The sequence below is a fragment of the Podarcis erhardii genome (genome assembly GCF_964252035.2).
Source record: "Podarcis erhardii genome assembly, chromosome: 6".
Taxonomy (NCBI): Eukaryota; Metazoa; Chordata; class Lepidosauria; order Squamata; family Lacertidae; genus Podarcis; species Podarcis erhardii.
Window position 1 is genome coordinate 54,547,091 of NC_138510.1, and position 22,699 is coordinate 54,569,789.

General features: G+C 42.3%; 1 protein-coding gene and 1 long non-coding RNA gene across 2 annotated transcripts in view; one reads left to right on the top strand and one right to left on the bottom strand.

Annotated features, from left to right (window-relative positions):
• Positions 1–5,556, bottom strand: part of LOC309344231 (uncharacterized protein) — a 43,078-nt gene extending 37,522 nt beyond the window's left edge. The window contains exons 1-5 of the mRNA XM_081866480.1: positions 5,340–5,556; positions 4,588–4,732; positions 3,212–3,256; positions 1,149–1,324; positions 44–174 (exon numbers count right to left, since the gene is read on the bottom strand). Coding sequence (XP_081722606.1) covers positions 44–174; positions 1,149–1,324; positions 3,212–3,256; positions 4,588–4,732; positions 5,340–5,525 — 683 coding nt within the window. The 5' untranslated portion in view covers positions 5,526–5,556. The remainder of the gene's footprint in view (positions 1–43; positions 175–1,148; positions 1,325–3,211; positions 3,257–4,587; positions 4,733–5,339) is intronic.
• The window catches only part of LOC309345307, a 52,003-nt gene extending 39,176 nt beyond the window's left edge, over positions 1–12,827 (top strand). The window contains exons 2-3 of the long non-coding RNA XR_014158171.1: positions 9,622–10,277; positions 10,665–12,827. This is a non-coding gene — a long non-coding RNA (uncharacterized lncRNA). The remainder of the gene's footprint in view (positions 1–9,621; positions 10,278–10,664) is intronic.
• Positions 12,828–22,699: the final 9,872 nt, after the last annotated feature.

Below are 22,699 nucleotides of genomic sequence, written 5' to 3' on the forward strand. Positions count from 1 at the left end.
TGCCACCAAGAACCTTCAATAGTATTAATTTGACAGTACTAACTTGTCCGTCTGACAGCTACTCTTGTAACTGAATGCACATTTCATGATGCTGTCAAGAGTCATTAAACTGACATGGTCAAACATCTCCAAAGACTTTGTGGGGTCCTCTGAAATCAGCTTCTCCCATTTATCCTGATGTGAGAAACAGGTGAGGAAGCTTAAGTTGCTTGCTTTGGGCAGCATTCAAGTAAATAATCATGCTAGAACAACGATTACTCACCTCCCCCTGTGCATTCTCTGAATCATCCCCAAGTCTGCTACAAATGGTTGGGGGAATTTAAGGCAGGGGTGGAGAGGATGAGAATGTTCCATTGCCCTAGGAGAAATCCTTGTGTAGGCAGAATATTTGCTTTTGCACTCCACTGAGTACCACCCACCGCCTGAAAGCTCTGTATCTTTTCCTTAAAGGTGGAAGTGCTTTGAAAGCATCATATCTGATATTTCCCAAATCCCTTCTTCAGTTTCATTGCGCCTGTGTAGCAATGTGAAGTGCCCTTGTGCAACATGCACCAAGCCATGCGCCTGTGCGCTAGTGTACAGCAATGCCACTGGATTTGTGCCACAGATGAGTGTGACTGGTGGTTGCTATGATAATATATATCATGTCAGGAGCACTATAAGGTAATCTCATGGGATGCAACTCCTAATGCTTTAAAAATGCAATATGCTGAGTTCTCATTATATATGTGTGCAACAGATTTCTAGGTTCTTTTGTGCAACTATGTTTCAGGATGACCATGGGGCTACTTGTGCACAAATTGCTACTGCACTGTATATGAAATGTATGGGGGGTGGGGAATCATGCAATACACATGGTACAGATGAGTCTTTGGAAATTCAAAGCAAAGACAGACTTCTCTGCTGGCAACCATGTGGAGGAATGCGGGTCATGTCTAAGGTGCCTGGGCACAGAACTGATGGAAGTGATAAGGCATAGTCTCCATTACAGTATTTCATTGACAGAGCTCAGTATTTTGAATGACATGCTACCATTTGGCTGAATACACACACAAACTGGACTGGGGTAATTCTTCCCAGTAATAACTGATACAGAATTGAGTAGTTATAATATCATTTCTTTTGCAATGTGAGCATAGGTTAATTACCAGCATAACTTTGACTGAATCTGCAATTTGTGCCACATAGGGTTTCAAAATGTCATAGTGGAAAGCTGGTGTTAGCAATCGCCTGTGCTGGTGCCACTTGGGTCCATTTAAGACAAGCAGTCCTCTCCCTATGGGTACAAATAGCAATAGACTAGTTAGCATGTACATAGAAAAGGATTCATGTTATTACACCCACTCTTGCCATGATTTGTCCCCTTTGATTTTTCAAATCCTCTTGCAAAGATATTTGCACAGTGCAAAGCTCAGTATGTTTGTTGTTGTTGTTGTTGTTGTTGTTGTTGTTGTTGTTGTTGTTTAGTCGTTTAGTTGTGTCCGACTCTTCATGACCCCATGGACCAGAGCACGCCAGGCACTCCTTTTTTTCTACTGCCTCCCGCAGTTTGGTCAAACTCATGCTGGTAGCTTCGAGCACACTGTCCAACCATCTCGTCCTCTGTCGTCCCCTTCTCCTTGTGCCCTCCATCTTTCCCAACATCAGGGTCTTTTCCAGGGAGTCTTCTCTTCTCATGAGGTGGCCAAAGTGTTGGAGCCTCAGCTTTAGGATTTGTCCTTCTAGTGAGCTGATTTCCTTCAGAATGGAGAGGTTTGATCTTCTTGCAGTCAATGGGACTCTCCTCCAGCACCATAATTCAGTGTTCAGTGGGTCTTACTCATGGGAAATGTGCATGAGATCACCGCCTAAGAAAGCAATTTGTGGGCTGTGGCATATTCACAGATTTATTCTAGTCAACTTCATTAACATAAAGAAAATGTCGTTTTCCTTTGCACCTTTACTAAGTAGCAAGAACCTCCCACTGATCTGTGGAATACTGTTTAATTACTATAGAATTCATCAGTGGGAAAAAGCCAATGACTCCAAGAACTATGTAACAGCAATAACAAGAGATGTAGGAAATGTCAGAAGAAAGAAACTTAGGTTTGTCATCAAAATACCAATATGAGCTATGAAACAAAAAATTGCAGAGAGAAGAGATACCAAATATCATAAATCCATTATGTTCTATGCAAAATGCATCATGGGCTGTCCCTTGAGTCCGCTAAATGACATCGCAAAGGATCGTTGCCTTAGGAGAGCGAGAAAAATTCTCAGGGATGACTCACACCCCGGCCATCACCTCTTTAATCTTCTACCCTCTGGCAGGGTAAAGAAGTATAATCAGCCGTACCAACAGGCTAAAAAATAGCTTCTATCCATGGGCTGTTAGACTGTTGAATGAAAAATAACATAGCAAAATTGACTTGCAAGATGGTGTGTTGTTGAATAAGAGATTGAGTGTTTTTTGGGGAGAGGCTCGTTTAATTTCATTGTACACAGGTTGTACAATGACAATAAAGGTATTATTATTATTATTATTATTATTATTATTATTATTATTATTATTATTAAAATGTGGGAAAAGAGATGAATGGATTGGTATTAGCTAATGTTAGGCTGTGGTGCCATGATATAATAATAATAATAATAATAATAATAATAATAATAATAATAATAATAAACTTTATTTATATCCCACCCTCCGCAGCCGAAGCTGGGCTCAGGGTGACTAACAACAATAAAATAATACAACATTCTAAAATCATTTCATTATAAAATTAATTCAGATCAAATTGATGGCAACCATTGGGCTACATGGGCTAATCCTTAAATTCATCCCTTAGACAAGTAGCACATTACAAACCTAGGTGCGACTGCCCATAAAATCAGTACCATATGACTAAAATCTTTGTCATGTGGGACAGTACTGGGATGGGGACAAGGTACGGGGCAGTAAAGTCCATACTGCATACCCAGACCAGCAGAAACACCCACGGAACTCAAACAATGCCATCACCATGCCCCATACCATGGTACCATACCCCTAGGCGGTGGTGACACAGCTGTCGAGAGGGGAATGCTTCACTTCCCCAGCCATTCCTCCTGAAAGGAGAATTAAAACTCTTTGAAATTACATCAAGTTAAGGCTTGGGTGACAGTTAAGATTCTAACGCCCTTGTATTCTGTAAATGACAACGATGCGTAGACAAGTAACTCGTACACATACCAATCCAAGGAATCAAGGGCTCATAGACATCTTTAGCTTTAGTATCTAGAAAATTAGAAAAGTCAAACATACCAATCAGTGTCACAAATTTAAATTTACAACAAGAGTTAACATTTTCAGCACTCATGTTGGAAATCTGTTGTGGTTTTTTTTAATGAAAAGATGAGAGACATAGTAAACTTCAGCCACAAAAATTTACACATGTTAGCATGGCAATCAGTATTATTTAGATGTATGTATGTGCTATGACAAGCTATGTCTAAGGCCTGTGGTATTCCTCTTCTGTGATACCACAAGAAACTATAGACCTTTCATTCTTTGCCTTGTGAGACATTTCCTTATCATGGCAATTCCACATCCATTAATCTAACCACATGAAGGTTTTAGAAATCTTTTATCTGTGATTAAGATTCATATAGGTTTTTGTTTTCATCAGTAAGCCCCCTTGAACTTACTGATCAGGGGGAAAGGTAGGGTACAGGCAAAACACACACAAGCACCCCATTTACATGGAGGTTACATTCCAAGGCATTGCGCAATTAAGTGAAATTGTGTACATTTGAAACAGCAAACACCCCGTTCCACACCACCCCTTTTGTGACCATTTTGTGATATTCTCAGGTTACTTCTGGGTTTGGAGCAGTGTGCATGTGCACAGTTGCACACATCTTAAATGTGCATAAATGGGGTGTTTACTGTATAAATTAATTATTAGTATTATAGACACATGTTCATAAAATGAAGCAGAGTCTGGAGCATGTTCTCTAGAACATTTTATATCTATAGGTGCATCATCATCAACAACATTATAATTTTATTATTTCTATGCCACCCCGCTGACAGGGTTGCCCCAGCCGCTCTGGACAGCTTCCAACAAAATACTAAAAACATAATAATAAAAAACAACAAACATTAAAAACTTATTAATAAAGTGGCCATGTGGACCTTTACAGAGGATAGTTCTCTATTTGAAAGCAAGCTCTGTTTAAGCAGCTCTCTGGTCGAAATGTGGTTTAAGGACAAAGAATCTTGAGAAGGGAGAGCAGGACGTTAGCAATTAGTTGGCACCCGGTTAGCAGACTGAGCAGACACATAATTCACCTGGTCACAATTTCCCCCCACTATGGCAAAATGTATTTCTATTTAAATTATAGTAATTATTTCTAAAGTTGCACATGCAAGTTTTATGCATCTCCTCATTTTTGTTGATGCACAAATGGCCACCCTACATATAAAAAATGAGGTATCTGAAGAAGTGTGCATGCACACGAAAGCTCATACCTAGAACTAACTCAGTTGGTCTTTAAGGTGCTACTGGAAGGAATTTTTTTTATTTTGTTATAAAAAATGAATTATCCTCAATGAAACACACTTACCATTTCTGCTAAATAAAGTTTTGGCATAATCAGGGTGAGTGATAACTACAGCAGGAACAAAACCCCCAAACCATCTGGGGAAAGCGTAAGGGAATTTTTCAGCCCACTTCTCCATCATGTTCTGGTCCTCTGCCTGACTGGTGATCTGCAGTGATAGGATTTCCATTTTTAGTTGCACTCCCGTCTCTTTCAAGTGCGACACGTGACCTAAGCTGGGGAAATGATTTGAGACCTTTCATCTACCTAATTCTCTTCAGTAGGAAATGAATGGGGTACCAAGCACATCTCAAGGAAGTCTGCCAGTTTCCATGCCCAGTCTCTCTGTATACAGGTGTTCGTTTTTCATAAATGCTTGCTAGTGTTTGAAGAAGCCTCTCCGTTTGATAGATTCAGGGAAGCCACAACCACTCATAAACAACCATTCCAGTAATGTAAGGGACCAATTTAAAATAGAAACATCGTCACCTGACCCCACCCCCACCCACCATGCCCCCCCTCCACCTCTCCCCCCCTTTTCTTCCTAATGTAACACTAATGTCTCAACAAATGAAACTGACCTGCGGAAAAAAGAGACATTGCACATATTTTGTAAACCAAGAAATCTTTAATAAAAATACATTAAAAAGAGACCAATTTGAAAGTCTTTAAAACACAAGTCAAACGGTGTCCCCATTATACCCAAATTTCACCCAAATCTAGCATCTTTTCCAAGCTCAATTATCCACACACATATACTGTATCTTTTTGCTTACCTGGTGGATATTACCATAGAGCCAATGGCTGGGAGGACCTGGGAAACTCTCCAAAGTTTTGAGCAATTTTTGTCTCTTGAAATATAACTGGGTGGATTTAATCACCACATAAACCAGACAGAAGCCAGCACATAGTTGCACGATCTGGAAAGTGAGAGTTGCCGTTTTCTCTGTTGTGAATACCATGGTGGTAGCGTCTCTAGAGCTGTGGCTTGAGATGTCTTGTGACACCTTCTCCTTTTATTCTTCCAAGAATAGTTGCTGTAACCAATAGTCAGGGAAATGACAAGCTCACACTTGCTATTGCATAAGCCTCCTGTTGCAACCTCATTTGCTGTTTCTTCCAAAATAATCACCCCATTCATAACACTTGACTTGAAGAAGCCCTGAAGGAAAATTTTCAGTTTACCATCTCATCTAGCCTTTGACCTGCTTTAATTAAGAGAGTTTATTAACTAGAGTAAGGGTGAAACTTCACTGTATGTTGGATATTAATTACAGAAAATTATGTATACATTCCATGGTTATGAATCACATTCTAGGATTCACAAGGAGCTCCTTCACCCAGTTGGAATACTGAGCTTCCCTTGGCTTCTTACAGGCCACAGATTTTAATCTCAGGTGAAAGCTGAGCATATAGATTCATTTCAATCTGGATTCAGATTTGGTTTGGGGACTAACATAAACTTTGGTCACCTTGTTGGACAATCCACACCAAGTGATCTGAACATGGAGAGTACTTCCTTCTTGGTTTGGTAGACCTTTCAGCTGTGTTTAATACTTGATAATCAATTATATCTTTCTCATGATGGGAATGGGCAGAGGATAAACCATTTCACAGTATTTCTGGTCCTTCCTTGAGGGTTGGTGCCAGCTCAAGGATCATCCCCTACCTCCTGTTGTCTGACATCTGGATCACTGGTGGGCAACCTCAAGCCTATTAGGTAGTTTGGATTGAAAGGGTACTAGAATAATGAGTCCAACACCATATAATAAGCCAGTGACAGAGGAAGATTTTTACATTAGGTCTCCCAATCCTTTGATGTGTTTGCTTCATTTCTATGAATGTGTTTCACTGGAAATGTAATATAAGCCCATGTCTTGACTCTTGCAAGCTACTTTTCCAACATCCAACTTGTTAAAAGTAGCCAACATGGTTCAGTTCCTTCATGCCATAACTTCCAAGGCAGGTAACAACTCATCTCTGTGCTCTAGAAGATATCTTCCAAGCAAAAGATCTGCTTGCCAGTCACACCACGGGTTTCAATAAGCAAGGAGTCTATGTGCCACAAGAACTTACTATCAGAAGGCTATAAAGATAGGCCCATATTTCTTGCCCTACAACCCTGAATTGTGTGCTTTCAACCTGTACCCGCAACTCATTGAAGTACGGTAATAACACTGAGAAAGTGGTGATTCATACAAGTGTGTCCAATAGTCAAAACAGTTGTTCTTCGTTTAAACACCCATGCGATGACTTGCATGAAATAAGTAGGTGGTTATTTAAGGTAAAGGTAAAGGTACCCCTGCCCGTACGGGCCAGTCTTGACAGACTCTGGGGTTGTGCGCCCATCTCTCTTAAGAGGCCAGGGGCCAGCGCTGTCCGGAGACACTTCCGGGTCACATGGCCAGCGTGACAAAGCTGCATCTGGCGAGCCAGAGCCGCACACGGAAACGCCGTTTACCTTCCCGCTGGTAAGCGGTCCCTATTTATCTACTTGCACCCGGAGGTGCTTTCGAACTGCTAGGTTGGCAGGCGCTGGGACCGAGCAGCGGGAGCGCACCCCGCCGCAGGGATTCGAACCGCCGACCTTTCAATCGGCAAGTCCTAGGCGCTGAGGCTTTAACCCACAGCGCCACCTGCGTCCCTGGTGATTATTTAACCCTAAGTAAATACTTAAAGGGTGTAATCTGCAAATCAATATTTAAGCATCTCCATCTGTGAAGAAGAAGAAAAAGAAGAGGAGTCTGGATTGGATATCCCGCTTTATCACTACCCTAAGGAGTCTCAAAGCAGCTAACATTCTCCTTTCCCTTCCTCACCCACAACAAACACGCTGTGAGGTGAGTGAGGCTGAGAGACTTCAAAGAAGTGTGACTGGCCCAAGGTCACCCAGCAGCTGCATGTGGAGGAGTAGAGACGCGAACCCGGTTCCCCAGATTACGAGACTACCGCTCTTAACCACTACACCACACTGGCTGTCTCACACTGTAGCTTGAGATGTCTGACTGAGTAACTTCAATGGGACTTACTTCCAGGTAATTGTACATAGGATTTCAGCCTTGCAGCATAATCCCATATCTGTTCATTTAAAGGAAGCAACTCCCACTGTTTTCCATGAGACATATTCCTTAGTAAGGCTGAAATCCACTTATCTGGAAGTAAACTGCTTTGAATTCAACAACGTTGAATAGACATGATATGGGCTGCACTATAAGTATGTTAAGGGTGGTAGTTTTACAGTGCAGCCCCATACTAATGTCTACTCAAAATACAGTTCAACTGGAATTACACACAGGTGAAAGTATATAGGACCATAGCACTGATAGACTGCAGTCCTGAACAGGTGTTGATTTCCAAGCTTTTGGAAATGTTTTTTAAAAAAATGTCTGGAGATAGATAGGATGCACCTCTTGGCCATAGCAGTATATTTTTGGATTGGGATCGTTTGAGTGGTACAGAAAGCTGAATAACCAGAAGAAATTGTCTCAGATATCTCCAGGAGTCTCTCTAACTTCAGATGGAAGGTTGTGAGTGTTTTGAGGACAGTAAAGAGTGCTGCATTGAGATATATTTTGATTTGGGGAAAATATTTTTTGCTTTCAATTCTGCTTGCCAGAACTCATACCCGCCAACATTTCTCTGATGAAAACAGGGGTGTCCTATTCAATAGTAATAGTAATAATAATAATCATTTTATTATTTATATCCCACCCATCTATCTGGGTTGCCTGGGTGGCTTCCAACATATCTAAAAACATAATAAAATATTGTCAGTGAAATCGACAGACATTTTCCCCAACCTTGTCAATTGCACAGGAGACCATAAAAAGGGGAAGTTGGTGGTGGTGAAGGAACCAGCCCTGGCAGCTATGCTCAGGGGAGAGAAGGAGAAATTGGGTAAAGTAGATTTGTCTGTTAGCAGTGGTAATTAAATTTATTTCTATAAAGGAAGACAACGTTAAGACATGAAAAAGCCATACAAAAAACTGATGGTTGGAAGACTAAAAATGTGCTTTGGATAGAATGCATCTGTTCATGGGTGACACAAAATATGCAGGAGGGCTGCAGCTGGGTTCTGGAGCCAACATTCTTTACAGCCATTATTCAGTTAAAAAAGAAACTGAATTAAAAAAACTGAACAGGATCATTATGTCTTTCACACCTGCACACTAACTGAGGGGAAAGGCTCAAGAGCATTTGAAGAGGTAGATATGAAATCAGTGTGTGTGCAAGTGCGTGAGAGAGAGATCAACCCAAGGATCAACCTTGGATCTTGTGTTGGCTTGAATAATAATAATATTATTGTGTAACTTTCATTCCATTGCATAGGATTTAAATTCTAACTGTGGGAAAGCAGCTCATAAACAACTGCAAGAAAGTATTCCAATAAGTATTCCACCTGAGTCAGGATTTTAAAGGAAAATTGCAGCATTTGACCTTTGGGTTGCTTGTTTTCCTAGATCCACAAATACGGCGTGTGTGTAGTGAGCCTGAATTAATCTGTTAAGCTGAGTCACCCAAAGACACATACAGAGTTTCTTTGTGCATTTGCATGCATTGCAAAGGGAAGGGAAAAGCATGGTCGTTCCTTGGAGTGCAAAACATGCTCATTCCTGGGAGTCGCTGTCCGTCAGCTGACACATGGAACAGGCCTGAATCAATTTGGGAGCAAGGCTAATTGTTTAAGTTGGGTTTTTAAAAACCCTAATTAAACATGTGGTCAGGTACATCCTGGGGAAGGAGGAGATCCTGAGTTTCCTTTGTCCTCCCACCCCACCCAACTAAGAGCAGGAGGGTTTAATCCTGTAGGGTGCTGCTCCTTCACAAGCACTTTCCATGTGGAGGAGCAGCACCCTGCATGATCAGACCAGTCATACTCCTGGCTCTGTTAGGAAGACAGCAGTGACTCTGAGGTGAGAAACGACCTAACCAAAAAGAGCTTCTGTAGTGAGGAAAGTGCTGCCGTGACTCCCCCTTCGTCCTAGTGGAAAAGAGAGCTACTACCTGGGGTGCGGATGGGAAAAAGCTTCTTCATGCCTTTTTCTCTCTTTCTCATAGAAGGAAGACTGGTGAATGGAGAAGGCCCTAGCCAAGGAGCTGCAGCCTGCAGGATCAAATCGTCCAATCGCCTGCTGGTAGGAGGAGAATTTGATCCTGCTCCTGCACCTTCCCAACTTGGGTCAAGCCTGCATCCCCCAACTGAGTTTGGATTCCAGCTTTGTCCCAGTTGAGTAAAAGGTAAAGGAACTCTGGATGGTTAAGTCCATTCAAAGGTGACTATGGAGTGCAGCTCTCATCTCACTTTTCAGGCCAAGGAAGCTGGCGCTTGTTCACAGACAGCTTCCCAGGTCATGTGGCAAGCATGACTAAACCACTACTGGCACATGCAGGACCATGGAGAGTGCACAGAAATGCCATTTACCTTCCTGCCACAGTGGTACCTATTTATCTACTTGCACTGGTATACTTTCGAACTGCTAGGTTGGCAGGAGCTTGGACAGAGCAATGGGAGCTTACCCCATCGCGTGGATGCGAACTCTTGAACTTCTGATCAGCAAGCCCAAGAGGCTCAGTGGTTTAGACCACAGCGCAACCTGCATCCTTACCCAATCCAGCTTCCCTTACCCAATCTAGTACACAGCCCTACTTTATGTGTAACTTGACAGAATGTAGCATTGCATCAGCTGTGATTCCTTCATGCTACAGAGCTGATGGTACTATGAGGGCTTATTGTTGTAGTGAAGATCCTGAAGATCAGATGTTATTTGAAATCAGCAGAGTCCTGCAAAAACAGAGCAGGAATTTATATACATTCCTTCCCATGCCAGTTTCCTTTCTTGACCCACAATTAGTTTGCCTGTTGTTGAGGGTTTATATGAAGGGCCTTGTACAATTTTCACTTATACCAGTACCTTCTCGATTCCACAAACTCTATTTTCTGTTTTCATAAATTAACCAACTATTCTAGCCCTAACATTTGGGTTGAGTGGAGTCCACATGCTCACATAATGATAATTAGCATCTTGATTAACAATCAAGAAGATTAAAGTGTGGTGTTTCCTCATCTTCCAAAGTGGGTGGGTTGCTGAGTCAATCTACAGTATTGATCCTGGAACTGGTGCACTTAATTAAATTTGAAACACATTTTAATCTACCAGTGCAAAAACAGTCACTACGATGCAGCTGTAAGAATGAGTACATAAAAATATAAGAAAAGCGCTGTTGGATTAGACCAACAGTTCATCTCGTCTAGTATCCTATTTCTCCACAGTGGTCAACCAGATGCCTCTGGGAAGGCCACCAGCAGGAGATGACAGCACTAGCCTACTTCTTCTGTTGCTCCCTAGCAATTCATATTTAGTGGCATACCTGAAGTTGGAAACCCCATCATGACACCTAACCACTGATAGACGTATCCTCCATGAATTTGTCTAATTCCCTGTTATAGTCATCTAAGCCAATATGCCCAGTGCACGGTTTGTCCATGTCCCTAGGCTGTCTCTGATACTGTGGTGAAGCCACTATAGTCATATATCAATGTATCGTTCATGTTCTTCTAGGTGAAAGTTGATGTCCTCATTTTGTCAGTGTTGCTTTGTTCCAAGCAAGCCTCCACCCCTGTATTCATTACTCATCCAGTTTATTGGAACACTTGGCACACCTGTTTTTAAAACGTTTTTAAAAAGTCTGTTTACCAAAGGCAAGAGAAGAATATAGCTCCTTAGAAGGCAATATGGGGGAAAGTCATTTAATGAAGGATTAAACCAGAGCTAGGTGTGAGATGTAAGGTGTCAGGGAAGAGGAAGCTTTCTGTACATCCAGCAAATGCACTTCAGCCAGTGGAGTGTAATGGATGGAGTGCTGGACTAGGATGTGGGAGCCCAAGGTTTAAGTCCCCACTCAGCCATGAAACTCACTGGGTGACCTTGGGCCACTTTGTCGGGATTCACAGAATGCTGTGTGAGATAGTAAGTCTGCACACTTGAGTTTGCTAGCTGATGCAACTGGCTGATGCAGTCAGCCTGCAATACTTTCTATGGAAGTGCTGAGTCAGAAAGATTCAGCAGTAATGTGCTGTCAGTTGATTGGCTGTCACCGGTTTAAAAGGGATGTAAATATAACAATAAATAAATAAATGGTAGTCATGTGGAATGAGAGGAGGGGTTGATCGGGTGTCAAAGAAGAGGGTTGGCAGCCCCACACGTTTGAAACCCCCATGTTTGTTCATAGGATCCTAGGTCACTGAGGGGAAAAGGTGTGTCACTGGCATGCTATGGAATTTCTGCCTGCTTCTGAAAACTTAAGGATCAGCTCACATGGGACAACTTCTTTGTTTTATTTCTCTGCCACAATAACTTTTACTTTTATTCAGTTCAGTCTGAAAGCATGTAAAGGTTGCATTTTCACACTCTGTAATAGCTTAAAGCAATTCAATAATTCAGAGAGTGCTCAGAACAATGCATTTCCAAAGTTATGTGTGAATGTGCTCCAGGTCAACAGAGGGAAAGGATGCAGAACATTTGATTTGCATGTAGAGGATTCCCAGTTCAATCCCCAACATCTCCACATAGATATGGGAATGTCGCCTGTCTGAAACCCTGAAAAATAGCTTCCAGGCTGTGTGCCATATTCAACTAGCTGGACCAATGATCTGACTCAGTATAAAGCAGCTTTCTATGTTTCTTCCTGTCAAAAAGAGAGGGAGAAGGAAGGAGGGGCAGTAGAGATCCCAAATTTTCAGTTTCATAGTTAATTTTCCAGCAGCTGGTAGAATTGTGGTTATGTTCAATCAAATCACAAGGTGGCAGCAAAGGGATTTCGAAAATATAAGAGGTTTTTTAGTGAAGCCAGGCGATGAAATGCTCTGTGCCCTAGCCTAAAATATATTTGGGGTTTGCATTCTACCTTTCATTTATTCTTTAACTCCAGAACCTTTGACAGAGTAAGATGCTTTTCCTGTAACAACATCCCGTTGTCATTCCCAAAATAATGTCGGAGTTAGAGTGTTATGAGAAAACTGCACTGCTACTGAGCCATTGAAACAGGAAATTATAAGCTTGTGAATCTGGAAAAGTAGGCGGGAAGGTAACAAATATGTTTATTATAGGAAATGCATAACTTGGATATGAAAGAGGTGTCTGCTTCTAAGCTAACCTGTTAAGCCAGAATCCAAGGAAGCCATTCTTGCTCTTTTGTCCCCAAGACAATTTCTCATCTCGAGATCTGAATGAAGACGTGAGGAGGGGTTTGGCAGTGAAGAGAGATGCAAGCTGAGAGTACCGTTCTACTTCAAAGGAAAGAGGGTCAGCAGCACAGATCAAAGAACAGAGGCAGTCTAGAAATGGACATCTCCTCTGTGTGTTTTAGCCCCATGCAAAGCCTTATCTTAGCAAGTTGAGTCACACCACAAAAATCTGGCATGTTAGGCCATTCCTAATTACAATCACTGTGTAGATGGGTGGAAGAGGAAGAGATGGTGGAACATAGCAAGCTGCCCAGTAACCAGGTTCTCACAGTATTGTCTGTTCAGACTGGTAGCAGTCCTCAAACAGAAGTATTCACACAAAATTATGTTTGGGCCCTGCCTGGAAGACCAGAAGTTCCCTGCTCCTGAGCTAGATACAAACTAAAGAAGCAATCAGATACTGGCCTGGTTCACACCTTACTAAAATACGGCAGGTTCTCCGGGTGTGGGGGATCGTGGCTGTTTTGCTCCTTCCCAGTTGTTCTGCTGGTCAGCTGAGTCAATCCATGGCTTGTCATCTGAATGTGGGCTTGTGATTTAGCTCTCCCAGATTAACCAGGAGCTGTAAACCAAGACTTTGGCTGCAGCTCAGGCTTAGTTGAGAGACAGAGCTTGAGGTTGGAACCAAGGTTGGTTCTCACTTCAGCTTTCCCGTGCGGTGGCTTGACACATCACTCATCTTGCCAGTGAAGAATTGATTGAGTGTGGTGTAGTGGTTAAGAGCGGTAGTCTCATAATCTGGGGAACCGGGTTCGCGTCTCCGCTCCTCCACATGCAGCTGCTGGGTGACCTTGGGCCAGTCACACTTCTTGAAGTCTCTCAGCCCCACTCACCTCACAGAGTGTTTGTTGTGGGGGAGGAAGGGAAAGGAGAATGTTAGCCACTTTGAGACTCCTTAAAGGGAGTGAAAGGCGGGATATCAAGTCCAAACTCTTCTTCTTCATCTTGGCCTCTGGTCTAGATGCTCTTAGCTTATTCAGACTGAGAAGAGTTTTCATATCAGCACTGCATACCGGTACTTATTTCCCCCCCCCCTTTCCTACCACCTTCCCTGTTTTCAGATTGGCCACATGAGTGTGTTAACTCTCCAACACACTGAACTCAGCAGATAACATGGTAGTGGTTTCCCTGGTGACAGAATGACCAATTGCAGGCTTTGCTGCTCCTTTTCTTCCTCCTCCCTCCCTGGTTCATTTTCATGGTACCCAACTCCTGCAGCAAGGCAGAATGGGGCTGATAGGTGTCTGAAAGAGCTTCATAGTCAGAGGCCATGGGCAACTGATTTCCGTTACTGTGGGCTATTGAAGATATATTCCTGCTGAACTGCTTTGGAGGGGAAATGTAGCCCAAGAGGTCTGACATATAGTTCTTTTATAAAGAGAAATCTTGTTCTGTTGCATCCACTCACTGTGTATAGACACGAAGATATCTCTCCTGCTGTTTGTGCAAATTATTTGGACTGATCCATACAATGAGCACACACATCACCTTTCTCTCCCCCATAAAGAATTCTAAGCTAGATTTTATAATAACTGCTATATAAAATCCAGTTAAGCCCCATAAACAAAGATGATTGTAAATTGCATGGCTTTTATTTACACTCATTATCAACATACACACACCAGCTGGCAGTGCAATTTTTAAAAAAGTTAAGTTTTATATAATATGCTTTAATATGTTAATCTTGGAAAACTCCGACCTGTTTTCAGATACAGGTAGTGCTAAATAATGTGACTTATTTTTTTTATAGCTAGGCTAATCATGGTATTTTAGAGTTGGAAGGGATACCAAGGATCATCTAGCCCAACCCCCTGCAATGTAGGAATCTCAACTAGATCATACATGACAGATGGCCAGCCAACCTCTGCTTTAAAACCTCCAAGGATGGAGACTCCACTCCTTCTCGCCCTAATAGGTAGGACTGCTGTTCCTATCTAACCTCAAAATCCCGGCAGGAATGCTGCTATAATCTTTTAAATTTGGACTTTAAAATATTTTAAGTAAACACCTAAATATGTCTGCTTCCTTCCTGCAATGATCCTTAACCATGTGGCTAACCATTTTCATTTCTCAGCCTTCTTTGTCAGGGTGTGTGGCTCTCTCTCTCTCTCTCTCTCTCTCTCTCTCTCTCTGTCTCTCTCCAATGTTGAGGTTTAGCTTTCTTTTCTAACTTACTTGTATCTGTTCTGTGTTTATTTACTAACATATATACTATTAGTTAGTACAGGAGTCAGCAAACTTTTTCAGCAGGGGGCCGGTCCACTGTCCCTCAGACCTTGTGGGGGGCCGGACTATATTTTGGGGGGGGGCGGGGGAATGAACAAATTCCTATGCCTCACAAATAACCCAGAGATGCATTTTAAATAAAAGCACACATTCTACTCATGCAAAAAAACACTGATTCCCGGACCGTCCGCGGGCCGGATTTAGAAGGCAGTTGGGCCGGATCTGGCCCCCGAACCTTAGTTTGCCTACCCATGGTTTATACTATACTATACTATACTATACTATACTATACTATACTATACTATACTATACTATACTATACTATACATATATGTTTTTATTGTATGTAAGCCACTCTGGGAGTCATTTTGGCTGAGGAGCAAGGCACAAATGCTCTGAATAAATACATACCTGCATGCATGCATAAAATGAGGTTTAAATGCTCTACACTTCCATGGCTTGGCAAGCTCAAAAATATCCTGGGGCCTGTAGTTGTTATGGGTGGTGAGAGTTGTTAGGAGATCCCTTCTGCACCACACACACAGACTCTCAGAGTGGTTTAGCAGCCAATCATTCATCCCAGTCAACTCTGGAAACTGCAGTTCTGTGAGGGGAATAGGGGTCTCCCAGCAACTCTCAGCACCCTTAAAAATCTGATCAGAAGGAATACGATACATACAGCCATCTTAAAAATGCACAATCCTGTGATGTACATTTGAAATGCAGTCATTGGAAACTCAGCTGCTTCTTTGTAGCATTAATATTATAATCTGACAGTGGTTTGGATCTCTTAATAAGTGACAAATCCAAGCAAACCTATGCAAATGAGGAACTGGGTTTATTACATTTTCATTTCTAGTCAATCAAACAGAGCTGTCCCAAGATATTTTGCTCCCTGAGGCAGAGCGGAGAATCTCAGCCCACCCCACAAATAACAGTGCAAGGTTGGCTTATTTGCTTCGGCACCCAAGGCAGGAAATCCCACATGCACCTCTCCCAACAAATTAAATAATAATTTGCTGCCCTTTCAGCTCCCTAGGGCAGCCACCGAGTGACTGTTGGGGAAACGGGACTGGCCAAAATCTCTCTTTCCCCCTGGTCACTGGATCTCTGGATTCAACCCACTAGAATACACTGTTCAGCTGAGGCTGCAATCCTAAAAATGCTTATTAGGAATCAGTCCTGTTGAGCTCAATAGGACTTACCTCTAAATAAAGATGCATAGGGCTGTACGGCATTAGAATGTTCCTCAGTATGTATTCAGATGTCAAGGAAATAAGCAACTATTCCATTTTTTAAAGACATCTGAAAGCAGCCTTGTTCAGGGAAGTTTTTAATATTTAATGTTGTATTGTTTTAAATTCAGCCAGATGGGCGGGGTATAAATAAATTAGTAGTAGTAGTAGTAGTAGTATTTTGTCAATGTACTGTTTTTCCTTTCAAATCCCATCGACAAAACCAATAACTTTTAAGGGTGTCTTTTTTGGTTTTTCCTAAGATTTCATGTGAGGCATGAATTGCTGACCAATATTAGTAAAGATAATTTTTACCTCAGAGGGGGAGACATTCTCTGAAGGCTGCACTATGGCTTTCTGAAAATGCTCTTTTGAATCCAGGTGCTGGGAAATTCTCACAAGCAAACCTTACCTTATAGGGTACATTCATGCCTTTAAGAATACCAAAAGCCAGCTCCCAAATTGATAAGGAAGTCAATTTGCAGCCAGGAATTCCTTCTTGCAGTAGGACTTGCAGTGCTGGCTATTTCTAAAATGAAGCGTTGGAAAAGCTGATGGGGAAGAATATAATGAGAACCTAATTGGAGGAGGTGTTATGTTTTAACTAATAAGGAAAGTAGCTTTTGTGTTTTCTCATTAATTGATGGAGAATTATATATACATACACATATGTATGTACATAAATCTATATAAAAATCTCTCAACAGTTGTTGCTACGGCACTAATCTAATCCAGAGGCAGGGAACCTGTTGCCCTCCAGATGTTGGGCTTTCAACATCCCTGACCATTGGCCATGCTGACTAGGCTTTAAGGGAGTCCTAACAACATCCTGACGCGGGTGGCACTGTGGGTTAAACCACAGAGCCTAGGACTTGCCGATCAGAAGGTTGGCGGTTCGAATTCCCGTGATGGGGTGAGCTCCCATTGCTCGGTCCCTGCTCTTGCCAACCTAGCAGTTCGAAAGCACGTCAAAGTGCAAGTAGATAAATAGGTACTGCTCTGGCGGGAAGGTAAACGGCATTTCCGTGCGCTGCTCTGGTTCGCCAGAAGAGGCTTAGTCATGCTGGCCACATGACCTGGAAGTTGTACGCCGGCTCCCTCAGCCAATAAAGCGAGATGAGCGCCGCAACCCCAGTCACGACTGGACCTAATGGTCAGGGGTCCCCTTTACGCCCTAAGAACATCCTAAGGGGCTCTGGTTCCCGATCCCCGGCCAAATCTATCACATCTTCTTGTGTTTTTCCCATAAGTTGCATCTCATACATTAATGTCTAGGATGTCAGTAGCTTTGACATGATGCAAGAGAAAACTTGCAAAACATAACCTTCCATTTAGGAATGAATCACGAGGAGAATGTTACGATTGTGCTTTTGTTGCTCTTTCACCCCTCTTGGCAGTACGACAGAAGATAAACTAGAGAGATTAACAAAATGCAGGGGGCAACACCTGCCTTTGTCCAGGGTTTAAGGCACGCCCTCGCTGAGGACTCTGGGAGTTGAACCAGGGATCTTTTTCATGCAAAACAGATGCCAAGCTGTGGCCCTTCACCCATATATTGTGCATCCATACCTTTTATCTAATGAGGAAATTAGCTTTTATACCTGGCCATTGGCTGGCTCAGTTGGTTAGAACGTGGTGCTGATAAAGCCAAGGTTCCGCAGGGCCTGTAAGACAGAGCTATTCCACCTGGCCTTCAATTTGAATTAGCCTGATCCTCTATTCCCTTTTCCCTTTCCTCTTCTATGAAGAAACCCTTTCTGGAACCCCACATTTACATTCTTCCCTGGTCTCCTTGCTGGCCCTAGTAGGACCAACTTGGCCAGTTAGCCCTGGTAATCATTGGATGTCTACTGACTGGTTTTTGTTTCCCCCCCTAAAATGACCCCTGAATTTTTGAATTCTATTGATATTGATGCTGCATTTTATGTTGTGTTTTATGCTGTTTTAAAGTCACATTTTAATCATTGTTTTATATTTGCTGTCAGCCGCCCTGAGCCTGGTTTTTAAACCAGGAAGGGCAGTGTATAAATAAAATATTATTATTATTATTATTATTATTATTATTATTATTATTATTATTACCTTGCTGAAAGTCTAGCATTTATGAGAGTGAGGCAATTGTCAGGTCTAGCCTCTGCTCCCAGAAGTAGCATAAAAGGCTTCTCTCCTTCCCCTTCCCTCTCATAGAATTGAGTGAAAAGTTTATGCTTATTGTGGGCAAGGAATGGGTGAGAGATTGAGGTGGTTGGAATGGGAGATAGACATCTAATTTTAATCACTCAAGTGTTAGGCCCAAATGGCTCCTTTTAGCATGGTTGGTGCTATTTCTGTACCTTCTTCGCCTTCTCCCTACATCACCATGGTAACGATGGCTGCAACTCCAGCAGCCATTTTTCACAGAGGTCTGAGGGGATGGGCCATAAATCCAGCTAAACAAGCCTGCTAGGTTCCAGTTGCATTCATGACAAGGTTACATCACAGGATTGAGGAAGATGGATGTGCGCATGTGAGTACTTAGCGCCAAATTTTCTCTTTCTCTCTCTCATTTTTTTAGAAGTGCAAACAATAGAGCTAAAAGGTCGTGTATCAGTGAGATAATCGTCAGCGACGTGTCATTATTACATACTGTGCATTTATTATCTCTTGCTGCAGCCATGTCAGAGGCGGCTGCAGAGGGCTAGATAATTGGGTGCCTTCATGCAGATGGTTTATTATCAGTCTCTTCCAGGAGGAGGTTTAAGACAGTTAGTGATGCTGTTTGCTAGTTAAAGATTAGAGACCCCAGAGAATAATTAACAATCCCAAAAGCCAGTCTTTCTGCAGGATTCTTATGCCTCCACTCCCTCCACTGCCTTTTAATCTATTCATTCTAGCAGGTGTAATAAAGTGATAAGGAGAGGCTCAGGGGATGTTTGTTTGACTGCTTTTGGGTGTACAAACTACAAAGGATGGCATTTTATTTCTGTCTTTCCTTGGCACCAGCAGAAACTAGGAAAACTTTCATGCCCACTCTGTGTCTGTAAACACACACTGCTGCTGGCCAAGTTCTTGCCCAGAGACCACCTGGGCCACCAGCAGGCTTGCCCATTTCCATGGCATTGGGCAGGGCAGGGGGGAGCGATTCATGTGTCTCCAGCAGCAGAGGCTTTCTGACAAAGTGGCAACCACACACAGCTGCAAAACTGCTCTTTTTGTTTATGAAGACGCAAACGTTCAAACTGATTTTCCTATTTGGTGTACCAGAGACAATTGGATCTTCCATGCTTGCTAGATAGCACAGTGTTAAGACTAGGTAGGCAAACATGACATTTGGGCGATAAAGCTGTTACCACCTGAATGTTTTCCATTAAAATATTAAATTAACTGTTTTTAAAATGTGGGAAAGCTCTCAACTTTCAAATCTAGTGAATAAATGATTGGTTGGGTTTGTGGCTCCATGGGAAATCTGTGGTACAATATTAGGGCTCTCCCCACCTCTTGAACATGTCCCCCATGGGTTCAAAATTCAGAATGCGGCAGCTAGACTGGTGACTGGGAGTGGCTGCCGAGACCCCATAACACCAGTCCTGAAAGACCTACATTGGCTCCCAGTACGTTTCTGAGCACAATTCAAAGTCCAGTATACATATAATGTATTTTTAATCTTTTGTTGGAAGCCGCCCTGAGTGGCTGGGGAAACCCAGCCAGATGGGTGGGGTAGAAATACATTATTATTACAGTCTTATTATTATTATTATTTTAATTATTATTATTATTATTATGTCTACAAATACTGCAGTGGAGGACAAAAGAGGGACGTTCTAAACAGCAGCTGCTTTAAGGTATAGCAGCATGTAAAATCCTAGCCATGGCAGAAGACATTATCGAGAAAAGAAAAAGAAAATGGCCCAATATTGTATCACCAATTACAGTGGTACCTCGGATTAAGTACTTAATTCGTTCCAGAGGTCTGTTCTTAACCTGAAACTGTTCTTAACCTGAAGCACCACTTTAGCTAATGGGGCCTCCTGCTGCTGCCGCGCCTCCAGAGCCCGATTTCTGTTCTTATCCTGAAGCAAAGTTATTATCCTGAAGCACTATTTCTGGGTTAGCAGAGTGTGTAACCTGAAGCGTATGTAACCTGAAGCGTATGTAACCTGAGGTACCACTGTATCCCTGAAAACCAATTTCTCTCCTATTAAGCAAGGTAAAAAAATTAAGCTAGAATTGTTAAATGCATGCTATCTGGTCGGAGAACTGCTTTGCAAAATTTGGAGAAGTGTGAATTTCAAAGGATGGTTGCATTTTGGTCCATGCATTGTTTCCGGAAGTGTGGGTAAGGAGGGTTCACTTGAGAATGCAAATTATTCCCTCATCCCTACTTCCAACCAGTAGCAGCAGGCAGGGCTGCATGGGTGGGTCTGCCTGGCTCTCCTGCCCTCCAAGGACCACTGCCTGTTACCAAGAGGGGGAAGGGCAAGGGAGTTAAGAAACGGGAGGGGCGTGGGCTTTCCGTGAGCACAGCATCAGGAACATAGGATTGGCTTCAGTGCTGCAACCTCATATGCCTTCCCTTTCTCTTCTCAGTAACTGGTAGACAGCACTGGGGTGAGAGGAGTGTGGCGCAGCCACGCCATGTAGTTCTGCTGTCTTTTACTGCTTCCAGCTACAGTCCTCAAGTGGCATTTGTAGTTGCGATATAACATACAGTGGTACCTCAGGTTAAGTACTTAATTCGTTCCGGAGGTCTGTTCTTAACATGAAACTGTTCTTAACCTGAAGCACCACTTTAGCTAATAGGGCCTCCTGCTGCCGCTGCACCGCCGGAGCACAATTTCTGTTCTCATCCTGAAGCAAAGTTCTTAACCTGAAGCACTATTTTTGGGTTAGTGGAGTCTGTAACCTGAAGTGTATGTAACCTGAGGTACCACTGTACAGGCAAGTCTGTCTGTGACCTCTTTATTTAAATCTTCATCTAAATGTAAGAAAAGCAATATGTATGCAATTGCTGACCAATGCCATTAAATGACTTCAGGAGCCTAAAATCAGTTATGTGCCAAGTTCTCCCAACTCCCCAAATAAATGTATCTATGTTGCGTGATCCACTCTGATTGTTCTTAACCTGCATTGCAGCATTGGCTTCCACTTTCTGAAATGCTTGGGAATGGAGTCACATGAGGGAATGGCATGGAATCACCCCCACTCAAAAGACGTGTTGTGGCGAGAGAGCAGTGATAGAGAGATCAATCCTGAAGCCAAATACCTTGGCTGGTTAGTTAAAATTCATGCATGTGGCTTTCAGACAATGAACTCACACTTCACACTTACTTAGATTCCCAGCCCACAGTTTGCCTTCTCATTGACCTATATATATGATCAGTCATTTCGGGTTACCTAGTCTCAGTCCTGTGACTTTTATAAGCTATGTTATCTATCAACACCCTTGATATTTCAAAACAAATTCCTTCCAGTAGCACCTTAAAGACCAACTAAGTCAGTTCTTGGTATGAGCTTTCGTGTGCATGCACACGAAAGCTCATACCAAGAACTGACTTAGTTGGTCTTTAAGGTGCTACTGGAAGGAATTTGTTTTGTTTTGACTATGGCAGACCAACACGGCTACCTATCTGTAACTTGATATTTCAGTTGCCCTTCTGACCTCTAGAGGGCAGCACTCCCACTCTTTTTAAGATTCTGGGTGTTGTCGCTGGGGCCACCCAATATTCTTTATATTTATGTTTTTTCATCCATGAACCTTGGACTTCCTCCCACTCTGTCTCATAGGATTACAAAAAAATTAAGAAAGTTTTACAGAGTGGCTTTTTCATAGCTTCACGTGACAATTCATTTTCTGTATATAACTGACTAAATATATGAAAGTTACAGGTAGGTAGCAGTTTTAGTCTGCCGTAGTCAAAACAAAATTTAAAAATTCCTTCCAGTAGCACCTTAGAGACCAAATAAGTTTGTTATTGGTATGAGCTTTCGTGTGCATGCAAACTTCTTCAGTGCACACTTCTAAGGTGCTACTGAAAGGATTTTTAAAAAATATATGAAAGTTGATTATTTGTGATGCAAATCCCACCTCACCTTGGTACTTGCATCCTCTTTGTCTATCCAGCTCCTTTCTCTAGAGTAGAACCAACTACTTCATGGGCTAGAGAAGAGTACTCTTTTGCTTGTTTAACAGACTTGTATGTCCCTTTTGGCAAAACAGCACCAAGGCAATTAAAGCAGTTTAGAACAATAAAAATCAAATCAATAAACTAAAAGTAGCATCAGAAAAATGCTGAAAAATCTTAACATGCCCATGGAATGCCAGAGGAACAGACTCATGAAGAATAAGGCCATCAATATTGACTGGCAGGGATGTGCACAAAGTTTGTGGATTTTTTGAAATTGCTTATGAAATATCACATAATTCACTGGTTTGAATTGGGTGAAGAGCATG